Genomic DNA, 14,079 nt, shown 5'->3' on the forward strand with positions numbered 1-14,079 from the left:
TCTGATTGGTCCAAAACAAAGACTGGGTGAGAGGCCTGTGGGGCTGTATCGCTGGGACTCAGGACTAGAAGTACCGCTGGTTTTGTAATTTTCAGACCTGTCCTTAAAAGATCATCTAGTAAGCAAACCACTTCATTAATCCCTATCCTGTGATTAGGGATAAGTTTAAATCTTGGGGCAAACTTTTTAAAGGGAATGTATCAGCTATATTTTTTTTTACTAAAACCAGTTTTCTTTCCATTTTTCTAATCTGGTTTTTTTTTCTGATTGCTGATTTTTTTTTAATTAAATTACCTGTAGATGACTATGGGGGTGGCCATCTTGCCTTAGCTGCAGTTAATAGCATTGAGGGATATTCTTTACAACAGCCTTATGAGCCATTGACAAAATGGACAAGAACTGACCTATTGACTTCTATGAGAGAGTATTGGGGGCATGCTCTGTGGCCTGTGCAGGGAGGAGACGGAGGTGAGCTGTTACATTGCTCTATAGAATTCTATGGGAGAGTGTTGTGCGTAGGCTCTGTTACCTGTGCAGGGAGGAGGTAGAGGTGAGCTGTGACATTCATCTATAGAATTCTATGGGAGAGTGTTGTGGGTATGCTCTGTGACCTGTGCAGGCAGGAGGTGGAGGTGAGCTGTGACTATCATCCATAGACTTCTCATTATAATCCTGCCTGTGGTGATAATCAGATGACGACTGAAACGTTTTCTCTACGCAGCAGGAAGTGTCAGACTATTATCAGATTAGTGATCCTGTAAGAACTGCAGGATTTGTGTTAAAATACAGAGCGTGACATCAAAAAGTCTTTAAAAATATGTTTAAAAAAAACCTGATTTACACAAGAGGTCATTTTCTGGTGACACATTGCCTTTAAGCCACCTAGTCTGATGACACGGCACCATGTAAATCACACGTGGTTCAATATAACGATGGGACTGAGATGTACAACCAGACGGACCGCAGACAAGAGCAGCACTGCTGGACAGACATCTCCTCTTTATCCAGTATGTCTCATGCTTAGGTTAGATGCAAGTGCCATGATACGTGTTATATGCTGGTTGGCTTCTGGAGGTATATTGTTAGCGTAATAATAATGTATCCCATATAATATCAGTAAAGGCCATGGGCAGGCAGTAAATGTTAGCAGCGCAGTGAGATGCGTGTTCGCAGCTCCAGTCTATTTCTCATCTCTGCACCTACACGGTAATACTTGCCTAATGGATAATTTTGCCTGGGGCTTTAAGGGTTTAATTAACTGCAAATCCTATGTATCTGGCCAGAAATGGAGTAGATCTTGGCAAATAGAATCAAACCAGCATCCAGTTCTCAATTCTTGGGTGTTGACTCAAAAGTCGATGTGTCCAAGCTTGTGGTGGTTTAACATATCATTTCTTGGCGAAGGTTGTTCACACTAGACATTACTGTGTGTGGCTGCTCAGAAATTACATTAAAATACCATTATGTTTTCACAAATACAAACACGGGCGTTCGCCGTGTTAAAGGGGAAGTTCTAGTAAAGGATACAGATCACAATTAGAGACTGTGCGCCGCTTCACTGACTGTAAGGCAAAACCCCATAGCAGTGATAGAACATGCTGCTTAGGTGAAGCGTGGACCCTATAGACAATCTCTTAGGAAGTGCACAGACTTACATTATATCTGTATTCAGTAGTTTCCAATATGGGTTTAAAAGGGTTTTCTAAAACTAAAAAAAAATAAATAAAAAGGGCCAGGAATGGTGTAAAATAAAAAATGTCATCCTCACTTCTTTAAATTGAGCCCTGTCCAACACAGGAGTCCTGGTCCCCGTCACTCCGATCCTGGAAGAAGCTGCTTTGGTCACATGTAGAGATGAGCGAGTAGTGCCTTAGCCGAGTATCTCCCCGCTCGTCTCTAAAGAGTCGGGGGCCGGCGTGGGTGACAGGTGAGTTGCGGGGGGGAGAGAGGGAGAGAGAGATCTCCCCTCCGTTCCTCCCCGCTCTCCCCCGCCCCCCGAATCTTTAGAGACGAGCGGGGAGATACTCGGCTAAGGCACTACTCGCTTGAGTAATGTGCCTTAGCGAGTATACTCGCTCATCTCTAGTTACATGTCTTCCATAGCCGTAACCATAGATCCTCAGGATAGGTCCTCAATAGTTGATTGGACGGTATCCGGGCAATTAGCATGCATTCACTGCAGCGGGCCAGATATTGACTGCTCTATCCTCATTGGGGTTGGAGCCAGGAGTGCAATAGAAGGCTTCATTCGCACTGGAAGCAATGGCAGTTATACCTTGTATTGCACCTCTGGCTCTGACGCCAATCCGAACGTCTGACTTGAGGATAGGTCATTAATACGGCGAGAGGTTAAAGGGGTTTTTCAGGGAAATTCTATTGATGACCTATCCCATCAATAGTTGATTGAGTGCCTCGGCCAATCAGATGATCAGGCGCCAACTGTCAGCGCTGCAACACACAGGTACAGAGCAGAAGCTGCTGTTTCGACCCCTGTGTAGTGGTCGACACTTGTAATTGCAGGCACAGCTGTCATTGATTTTCATGAAACCCCAGCCTGCAATTACAAGTGTTTCAGAGGAATCGGAGCTGCAACTTCCACTCCGTACCCCTGAGTGTAGCAGTACTGACAGTAGACTCGTGATCAGCTGATCAGTCGGGGTCCTGAGCCACGGACACCAGCTGATCAACTATTGATGACCTATCCTGAGGATAGGTTGTCAATAATATTTGCCTGGAAAACCCCTTTAAATGCACAGATTACCTCTTTAAACTTAGAAGACATCAGTATTTTGGCTACCACTGTATATAGTCTAGATTCATATATGAGTGGGGTATATGTATTTTACATCACAGCTAAATAGATGTGCACTCTACAGACTGCAGCATGCCCTGCTGATTGATAGCTGCCCTGTTCAGAACTGTGCTTAACATTGATATTGAACCCATCAATAGTAGTTCGACAGGGGTCCACCAGTCAGGATTCCTACTAATTTGCTGTTCACTGCGCCATTGCTCCTGTGCACCGAGCTGATTTCTGCAGAAAGCAGACAGCTCTGTTCTCACTGCTTTGGCCTGCCTTGGTATTACAGATCATTCATTTCAAGGGGAACTTTGCCTGTAATACCAAGCCTGGCCACTGCAGTGAGAACAGAGCTGTATGCTTCCTGTAGAGATCAGCTCAGTGCACAAGCACACCAGCACGGCAAACAGCTGATCGGCAGGGTGGTCCCAGGTGGCAGATCCAGACTGACGATGGCCTATCCTGTGGATAGGCCATAAATGATTTACAGCTGGACAACCCCTTTAAACAGTTTTTTCTAAGCTGCATTGAAAATTTCCCATCTTCACTCTGATACCTTAGCAAATGGACTGAATATCTGTAATAATGACATTACTCCGGAGAGTATCTAAGGGCTCATGGGCCCCAGCACAAAGGTTTAGCTTGCCCCCACCTAACTACTCTTCATGGCTGCTGATTGAGATCTACTCGCAACTTTCCACTGCATTGTAAAAAGAAATTGGAGGCACAACTTTGAAATATATGTTCCCTCCCCCGCCAAAAAAATAAATATTATATATGTAGATAGATAGATAGATAGATAGATAGATAGATAGATAGATAGATAGATAGATAGATAGATAGATAGATAGATAGATAGATAGGAGGCAGAATATCTATAAGTCCACTTTCATAACATGGTGGGCTTAGATAGTGTCTCAGCTTAGTACACGTCTAATTAGAGCAGTCAGCATATAATAACCAGATACCAGTTCTACATAGTGATGGTGATTACAGTGCTGTTACTTCTGGTGATGGTGATTACAGTGCTGTTGCTTCTGGTGATCAAAGGTGACGCCTTCTCTGATTGGAGCTGTTTGCTTTCCTTTTTTCTCTATCTTGTCCAGACCGCCGTGAAGACTTCTTCAAACTATAACTCTCACCCACTCTCCTTATCCCGATGCTTCCCACAAATGGCCCTTTCAGAGCCTCCCAATAGTAATAGTGCCTGTCACAGTAGCGGGGCTTACGGGTCCGACAGTCACCAACCTGTGACGTACGGCACCCAGGGGCAGACCGCAGGGTCAACTTATTTCCAGCTCTTGTGATCCTGGTGGAGACCAAATTGCACGCTACTTGGCCTAGCACATCCCTAGCACTCGGAAAGGTGGACAGTCCTGTGTTTAGATGCAACTCCTCAGCCTGACAATGGGTGGATGGTGGTGGGGAAGTCACCTTTAGTTTTTAAGTCCCTATGGGCCCCACCTCTACTGTCTTCCTGAAGACATGACCGAGAACTGGCTAAGTAGATGCACAGATCTTCTGGATGGAAACCCAATTTAACATTTCGGCCATATATCCCTAGAAGGCACTCCAATAAGGAAGCTACGGCCGCCATGTTTCATATCATGAATTTACCTGCAAGTGGATACCAAACATGATTTGCAACACTTGATTAGCTTTGTGGGTTCCGGTGGTTACACAGCGATGGGAGTGAATGCATTGCGTCCGTGGTAGATTCATGGTTTCAAAAATATAATTGCTGCTGAGCTGAGACCTTTGAATGACCTGTAATCCCCATTATTAATTTTTTCTTTGTCCCATCTTAGTGGAGGGAAATCACAGTCAGCAAGTCTGGAGGATGTGTATTGGATGGACAATGAGCTCTCCTGTAAATGGCTAATTTCATTATCACTACAACAAAGGGCTTCCTTGCTGGTCCTAAAAGCAGCAAACAATATCAAAGTCCCTTCTGGTACAGGTGTGAAGGGCAGCTGAATATTGATGAGCTCTGTGTGACAGGAAATACACTTAAGGCCCATTTAGACATAATAATAATAATAAACTTTATTTGTATAGCGCCAACATATTCCGCAGCGCTTACATAGACAGGGGATACAGAAAGACAAAAGTACAAACATTACAGAACCATGGTTACAAAGTAATCAATTGATGGAAACAGTAGGGGTGCGGGTCCTGCTCCAATGAGCTTACATACTACAAGTAATGGGGTGATACAGAAGGTAAATGGGCTGGAGATGTGCACGGTATGGCGAGGTGGAGAGTGAGGGGTGTTATACACAGACAATGGTCAGACATTTAGCCGTGTGACGGCAGAAGCAGTATGACTGCAGGAGCGGTTTATGATGGCTAGCAGGGATTGCAGTCAGTAGGTCAGGGAGCATGTTATCAGGCGGAGTACAGAGGGGTTTGTTTAGGGAATTCGGTATGCCTCCCTGAAGAGGTACGTTTTTAGAGCACGCCTGAAGTTCTGCGAGTCCTGGATTGCTCGGGTAGCCTTTGGTAGTGCGTTCCAGAGGACCGGTGCTGCTCTGGAGAACACAACAATTATCGCTCAAAATTGCTTGTTTTCTGCATCCTCCACTGGGAGCGCTCAGCTGCATGACAGCCGGGCGCTCCCATCGGGAAACAGCTGGATGCAGAAAACAAGCGGCGACACCCTGCTTGTCTTCTGCATCCTCCGCTCCGAGTGCTCGGCTGTATAACCGCCGGGTGCTCAGAGCGGGGGCCAGCTGGATGCAGAAGACAAGCGGGGACACCCCGCTTGTCTTCTGCATCCTCTGCTGGCAATGCAAGGTGATCGCTCATCTTGAGCGATCATCTTGCGCGGTAAATGACACAACGATGATTACAGTTGTGTCTAAATGGGCCTTTAGTCCTCCCTCACACAGACACTTGCAGAAACGCATTTTTCAACGTTGCGTTTACTGCGGTTTCAGCAGCGCTGGCATGCATTTTGCCAGTGTGTTGGCTGCATTTTCACCTAATCTGTTGCCATATCCACCTCGTAATCTGAGACTGATTTGGGCCATAAAACCACCACATGCATAAAATCGCTGAGAAGTGTCTGGTCCTTTACGACCGAAACACTCTACTCTTTAAGGGGTTAAAAACGATGTAAGCGTATAGATATGCATGTAAAAATGGGTCTTTTATACAAAATACAAATGTTCCACTTTGACTGTGCAAAACTTTGGGAGATATGAGTGCGTCCTGTAGGTCCCCCTCCCCCCATAATACACGCTGTGCTGTCATGTATGACCTCATAAAATGGGACCTGTAAGATCTCTCTATGTATGTCATGTCCTGAGGTATTATTAACCCCCCCGCCCAGCACTGTCCGGTCTTGTATAGCCCCTCGTACAGTGAGATACCTCTATATGTTATCATATATCAGCCTCTCCTTCCTGTGGTATTATTAACCCCCCAGCACTGCTGAGTCTTTAATGGCCCCTCATACAGTGATGTGACCCTCTATATGTAGTCATAAATCAGTTCTGCCTTCCTGTGGTATCATAATCCCCCCCTCCAGCACTATCCCATCATGTATTATTATGTCCTGTGGTATTATTAAACCCCCCAGCAGTGTCCGGTCTTGTATGGCCCCTCATACAATGATATACCTCTATATGTTATCATATATCAGCCTGTCCGTCCTGTGGTATTATTACCCCCCAGCACTGCTCAGTCTTTTATGGGCCCTCATACAGTATTGTGCCCTCTATATGTAGTCATATCAGTATGTTGTGTTATTACCCCCAGCACTGTCCTGCCATGTATTGTCTCCTCACACAGTGATGTGACCCTCTATATATAGTCCTACATGAGTAAGTATATCCTGTGGTATTATTACCCCCACCTACTGAGCACTATCCCGTCATGTATGGCCCCCTCTTACAATGATGCGCCCTATATATGTAGTTATATCAGTACGTCCTGTGATATTACCACCGTCTTCCCCCTCAGCACTATCCTGCCATGTATGTCCCGCTCATACAGTGATGTGACTTCTATATGTAGTCATACATCAGCCTGTCCATCCTGAGGTATCTTTATTCCCCTTTCTAGCGCTATCCGTCAAGTACAGACCCCTCATATACTGATGTACCTCTATATGTAATCATATATCAACCTATATGTTCTGTGGTATTATAACCCCACCACCACCAACTTCAAAAGTGTCCTGCCATGTATCTCCCCCTCATGCAGTGACTCCCTATACATAGTCATTTATCAGTATGTTGTGTGGCATTATTACCCCCAGCACTGACCTATCCTATATGTCCCCCTCATACAGTGCTGTGAACCCTATAGTCATATATTGGTATGTTGAGTGGTATTATTACCCCCAGCACTGTCCTGTTCTATATGTCACCCTCATACAATGCTCAGAAGAAAAAGAGTTCCAGCAGCATCAATGGTGCTAATCCAATATTGATTTTATTCTCCCATCACATAAGCAAGCGACGTTTCGGCATGTTGCCTTTCTCAAGCTTATAGTGGTGCTGCTCACGGATTTATTTATATACCCTCATACAATGCTGTGACCCCCTATACATAGTCATATATTAGTATGTTGTGTGGTATTATTACCCCCAGCACTGTCCTGTAATGTATGTCCCCTCATACTGTGATGTGACTAGCTATATATAGGCATATATTAGTATGTTGTGTGGTAGTATTACCCTCAGCACTGTCCTGTCATGCATGTCCCCCTCATACAGTGCTGTGATCCATATATAGTCATATATCAGTATGTTGTATGATACTATAACCCCCCCATCACTGTCCCGTCCTATATGTCCCCCTCATACAATGCTGTGACCCCCTATACATAGTCATCAGTATGTTGTGTGGTCTTCTTACCCCCAGCACGGTCCTGTCCTATATGCCCCCTCACACAGTGCTGTGACCCCCTATATATAGTCATATATCAATATGTTGTGTGGTATTATTACCCCCAGCACTGTCCTATCCTATATGTTCCCCTCATACAGTTACAGTGCTGTGACCCCCTATATATAGTCATATATCAGTATGTTGTGTGGTATTATGACCCCCAGCACTGTCCTATCCTATATGTTCCCCTCATACAGTGCTGTGACCCCCTATACATAGTCATATATTAGTATGTTGTGTGGTATTATGACCCCCAGCACTGTCCTATCCTATATATTCCCCTCATACAGTGCTGTGACCCCCTATATATAGTCATATATTAGTATGTTGTGTGGTATTATTACCCCCAGCACTGTCCTGTAATGTATGTCCCCCTCATACTGTGATGTGGCTAGCTATATATAGGCATATATTAGTATGTTGTGTGGTATTATTACCCTCAGCACTGTCCTGTCATGCATGTCCCTCTCATACAGTGCTGTGACCCCCTATACATAGTCATATATTAGTATGTTGTGTGGTATTATTACCCCCAGCACTGTCCTGTAATGTATGTCCCCCTCATACTGTGATGTGGCTAGCTATATATAGGCATATATTAGTATGTTGTGTGGTAGTATTACCCTCAGCACTGTCCTGTCATGCATGTCCCCCTCATACAGTGCTGTGATCCATATATAGTCATATATCAGTATGTTGCATGATACTATAACCCCCCCCCCCCCATCACTGTCCCGTCCTATATGTCCCCCTCATACAATGCTGTGACCCCCTATACATAGTCATCAGTATGTTGTGTGGTCTTCTTAGCCCCAGCACGGTCCTGTCCTATATGCCCCCCTCACACAGTGCTGTGACCCCCTATATATAGTCATCAGTATGTTGTGTGGTATTATTACCCCCAGCACTGTCCTGTATGACCCCTCATAAGCACTGTGACCCCCTACATGTAGTACTTTATCCGCCCCCAGAGCTGTTCCGTCCTATATGTCCCCCTCATACAGCGCTGTAACCCCCTATATGTAGTCATATATCAATATGTTGTGTGGTATCTTATATGACCCCCTATATATAGTTCTATATCTGCCCCCAGCACTGTCCCGTCCTATATGTTCCCCTCATACAGCACTGTGACCCCTATATGTAGCCCCATATCCGCCTTTCTGCCCCCAGCGCTGTCCCGTCCTATCTGTCCCCCTCATACAGTGCTGTAACCCCCTATATATATATATATATATAGTCATCAGTATGTTGTATGGTATTATTACCCCCAGCACTGTCCTGTATGACCCCACACACAGCACTGTGACCCCCTATATGTAGTCATATATCAATATGTTGTGTGGTATCTTATATGACCCCCTATATATAGTTCTATATATGCCCCCAGCACTGTCCCGTCCTATATGTCCCCCTCATACAGCACTGTGACCCCCTATATGTAGTCCTATACCCGCCTGTCCGCCCCCAGTGCTGTCCCGTCCTGCACACTACATGGACGGCCGCCACATACAAGTCACACGTGTGTACAGAGTAAACATCCCACTGTGGACGTGACATGTGCTGTGGGAGGAGTCACTCATACTTTGGGGGGGGTGCTCTCTCCCATACGGGGGTTACATATAGGCCACTATAGATCAGGAGGGGGTGTGGCTACTGCCCCAGGACCTCCCCTTAACACTACGCACTCCGGACTGAGGCAGCGGGGACAACTTGTTGCAGTCGGCGCTGCGGCTCCAGGACGTCAGGGGTTAACAGGAGTCCGGCGGCGGAAGTGGTGCGCGCTCCCGGGATCTGCTGGGATCCGCTCTGTGATCAGTGTGGGATCTGCTCTCCCGCCGCCCAGCATGTATTCACCCCGGCCGCGGCTGCTGCGGGGATGGACACCGGGGGGATGCTGAGCCGGCGGCTGCTACTGGTCGTCACGGGCTGGGTGCTGTCCGTGCTGCTCCGGGCGGAGGGGGTGCAAAACGGTGAGCGGGGCCGGGGGGCTGCGGCGGTCCTACATGGCTGCCCGTGTATATATGTATATGCCTGTGTGTGACTGTATGTGCGGACGTGTGTGATGCATCACCTATATGATATACGTGCAGTGCGCCTATAGATCTCTAATGACTCATTTATGGGTTTTCCTCCATGTTTTGTTCTTGGGTATTTCTGTGTATTTTAGACCTTTTATGATGGAAATTTTCCGTATTCGACTTTTATGGCGACTTTTGGTCAAAGCGCCGATCTATAATGAGCCAAATTCATCAAAAAGTCGCACGCTGTAAGCTAAATTAGGCCAGCTTCACACAAGCATGAGCGCAATTGTGCACGCCGGAGCGCAACTTTTTTACGCTATGAGCGGGTGTTTTGTTTTGCGCACTTATCGGTATATTTCACTGCACTGCAGATACATTTGCGCGAACAAACGTATTGATATGTGAATTATTTCCAGATGTTTTTTCCCTTAGCGCATTTATGCAGTATTTTGCGTATTGCGCCTGCATTAGCGCACCTCTCCTCCCCATTGACTTCCATGGGGATCTTTGCGCAGTAAGAGTCCTTCTTTTTTTTTTTTTTTTGTATTGCAAAAATGCGCACGTGAACGAACCCTCTGAAATCGCTGTGTTCTATTCACTGCGTGTTGCGCCTGAAGAGCGAGCACCTTCCTTCTCCGTGTTGGAAAGTAGCTGTGCGACTTTTAAACTTCGGCGCCACCTAAACCACGCCCACAGAGCTAGACAAAAAATAAAGTAACCAGGCGTATGTGATGGCAAAGAGGGTCGCGGCTTCCGTAAATCTGGCGGTGTCACTCCGGGCTCGTCCACACGGGTGTCAGCGCACTGCGCATTTACATAGCCAGGAATCGCTTAAGCCCGTCTGCGCACGCAAAAAAGAGTGCAGACGGGCGCGGAAATGCACAGGTTTCTTGCGTGCTTGCGCCGATCCACTGAAATGGTCTATTGCAGTGCGTAATACACACTTTAATAGAACACGTATCGTCTAATGCGATCGCACAATGGGTGTATTGCATGTGCGGATACACCCGTGTGAAGGGAGCCCTATAGACTCAAATCTAGGTGTGAGCTCTGGTATATCTCGCCATATGTGTGCACAAGGTGTAATATGCAGTTATTGCACTCCTGCTGTCACCTGTCATTACTAATCTACATTACAGCATATTCCTCTTCACTTATGTTACATACTTGGAATCGTGTGTTTAACCCCTTCTTCTCCCCTGTGGTGGTCTGATGAAGCCCCCAGAATATTATTTAGTAGTAGTGTTGGCTATTAATCATATCTTGCGCTCCGGTGACTGATGATACGAGGAGGTCTGTGACCGGACCGGCTTGTTGCGCGTTCACGCCTTTGGTATGTATCCGCACCAGTATCTGCCATATGTTTTACCAGGTGTATTTTGGTGCAGATCTGCTTCAAAAAAACGTGTTAAAATCTGCGCCGATGTGGATCTGGAGTAGATTCAGCGCTTTCAATTGGAGGGGTGAATTTTGCAGATCCGCAGTAATTCCGCAACTTGTGAACATACCGGGCTGTATCCACGCCGGCGGTTTAACATGCGAGTTCCGAGTCCGGGATAGACAGAATCTGCGCAGAAAAAGAACCCGTTCTATCGGATTGGTTAATTTCTTTCTTTTTTTGTGTGTTTCGTGTTGAAGAATTGCGCATTATTTTCCATGGGAGCGTTCAAAAAAAAAAGGGTCACTCTTGTACGCCATGTGAGTGCAATCCATGCTTCAATGGAAGCCGTCCGATCTGCGGCCCGTCCGATCTGCGGCCCGTCCGATCAGCGGACACTGCGGATTGGCCGAGGGGAAGCAGGAGGTTTAAAAAGTAAAAAAAAAACCACTGCGCTTGTGCGGCGGCGCTTCCGCACACATCCACAGTGGAGAGAATAGAGGACCCGGACAGGTAAGCGGTGTACTCGGCCGCGGGCAGGGTCAGATTTAGCTGCGGGCTACTGTATGCGCAATCCGATCCGCCCGTGGACATAAGGCCTCCCGCGCACAGGTGCTTTTTTTCCCGCCATTACCGCGGCGTTTTCAGCACCGCAGTATAATGCTTCCATTGTTTTCAATGGCGCCTCTCAGGCCGGCACTCGATTGTACCGCGATGTTTGAGCGGAGTCTGTTTGATTTTTTTTTTTGGCGATTAGCGCACCTCATCAACGAAGGTAAGTCGCGGCGCTTTGCCGAACGCCTGCGTGACGGGGGCCTTAGTGGGGGAGACGGAAACTTTCAGAGGATACAAGGAAAATTTATTATTTTTTTTCTTACTGATGCCCTGAAATGTATCGGCCCTCGGCCCCCCAGCGCTGACCCCTCGGCCCACCGGCGCTGACCCCTCGGCCCCCCGGCGCTGACCCCATACAGTACCTTGTGCGGTTAGGCGGGTCTGTGCTATGCCCCACTGACCCTCTGCAGTATGTAGAGATGTGCGATGCCCCATGCTGTGTCTATAGTAAGTGTGTAACGCTGTAAACAGACATGTCATCCAGTTCAGCCTATTACCCCCAATGTTGATCCAGAGGAAGGCAAAAAACCCCAATGAGGTAGAAGCCAATGTTCCTCATTTTAGGAAAAATATTCCTTCCTGACTCCAATCTGGCAATTGGAATAATCCCGGCTCACCGCCCTTTCTGATGTAATCAGTGATATAACATGTAATGTTACACTTAAGAAAGGTGTCCAGGCCCTCTTAAACGGTTTTATCGAATTTGCCATCACCACGTCCTCAGGCAGAGTGTTCCACAGTCTCACTGCTCTTACAGTAAAGAACCCCCTTCTATGTTGATGTAGAAACCTTTCTTCCACTGACTACCAAGGCGGCATCCTCTTCGTCTAAAGTCCTGGTATAATAGATGATGGAGGATCTCTGTATTGTCCCTGATATATTATACATAGTTATTAGGTCGCCCTTCAGCCTCTCTGGGTATTGTAGTCCGCCCATTCCATTTATTACTTTAGTTGCCGCCTTTGTACCCGCTCAAGTTCCGCTACCCAAAGCTGTATACAGTGTTCCATGTGTGGTCTGACCAGTAAGTTGTAAAGAGGAAGAACAATGTTCTCGTCATGCACCCCTAGACCCCTTCTGATGCCCCCCATGATCCCATTTGCCTTGGCAGCAGCTGCCTGACACTGGTTGCTCCAGTTAAGCTTACAGGTAACTAAAACCCCTAAGTCCTTCCCCATGTCCGTGTCCCCAGTGGTTCCCATGTAGTGTGTGATGGTGACATGGATTTCCTGCCCATGTGCAGAACCTTACATTTATCAGTGTTACACCTCATCTGCCCCCAACTTATCCAGATCCTCTTACAACCTCATCGTCTCCTCTTGTGTTACTTAACATAGTTTTGTATCCTCTGCAAATATTAATTTTACTACACGACGCCGTTAATAAGTATATTAAGAATAGGTCTCAGTAGTGCCCCCTGTGGTACCCGCTAGTAACGGTGACTCCTGCAATACTGCCCCGTGTGGTACCCGCTAGTAACAATGACCCCCTCCAATACTGCTCCCTGTGGTACCCGCTAGTAACGGTGACACCTCCAATACTGCTCCCTGTGGTACCCGCTAGTAACGGTGACCCCTCCAATACTGCTCCCTGTGGTACCTGCTAGTAACAATGACCCCCTCCAATACTGCTCCCTGTGGTACCCGCTAGTAACAGTGACCCCCTCCAATACTGCCCCCTGTGGTACCCGCTGGTAACGGTGACCCCCTGTGGTACCCGCTGGTAACGGTGACCCCTCCAATACTGCCCCCTGTGGTACCTGCTAGTAACGGTGTCCCCCTCCAATACTGCTCCCTGTGGTACCCCGCTAGTAACGGTGACCCCCTCCAATACTACCCCCTGTGGTACCCGCTAGTAACGGTGACCCCCCCCCCCCCCCCTCCAATACTACCCCCTGTGGTACCCGCTAGTAACGGTGACCCCCCCCCCTCCAATACTGCCCCCTGTGGTACCCCACTAGTAAGTGTCTCCTCCAATACTGCCCCCTGTGGTACCCGCTAGTAACGGTGACTCCCCATTGTACAGTATACCCCAGCTATACAGAGTGATGTTATGAGTTTATGACTGGATACATTACAATGTAACTAATGATCGATCCTGGGTTTTATGTAACGTTTTATGAGGCTTTATGTTTTTGACGGTCGGTGGGACGCAGCAGCCCTCCGATAATTTTCCACATGGGACTCAGGAAGCAATTAGCGCGCCCCGCGCCGCCCTCTTCTGCACTCAGATGGAGTTTCCATTGGAAAATAGTTTTACATTGTAGCTAAATCTCCTATATGTTGTACCTGGCCCCAGTGCTGGGGGCGCTCCTCTGTCAGAAGTCCCAACATATTAGGACCCCTCAGCCCCAAAACTGTCAA

At 47.2% G+C, this 14,079-nt stretch overlaps 1 protein-coding gene across 1 annotated transcript in view; it reads left to right on the top strand.

The window, feature by feature from the left end:
• Positions 1 to 9,440: 9,440 nt before the first annotated feature.
• DCBLD2 (discoidin, CUB and LCCL domain containing 2) overlaps positions 9,441 to 14,079 on the top strand; it is a 61,776-nt gene continuing 57,137 nt past the window's right edge. The window contains exon 1 of the mRNA XM_066599171.1: positions 9,441 to 9,672. Within this exon, the coding sequence (XP_066455268.1) occupies positions 9,579 to 9,672 (94 nt within the window). The 5' untranslated portion in view covers positions 9,441 to 9,578. The remainder of the gene's footprint in view (positions 9,673 to 14,079) is intronic.

This window comes from Eleutherodactylus coqui, chromosome 4, assembly GCF_035609145.1.
Source record: "Eleutherodactylus coqui strain aEleCoq1 chromosome 4, aEleCoq1.hap1, whole genome shotgun sequence".
Lineage (NCBI taxonomy): Eukaryota > Metazoa > Chordata > Amphibia > Anura > Eleutherodactylidae > Eleutherodactylus > Eleutherodactylus coqui.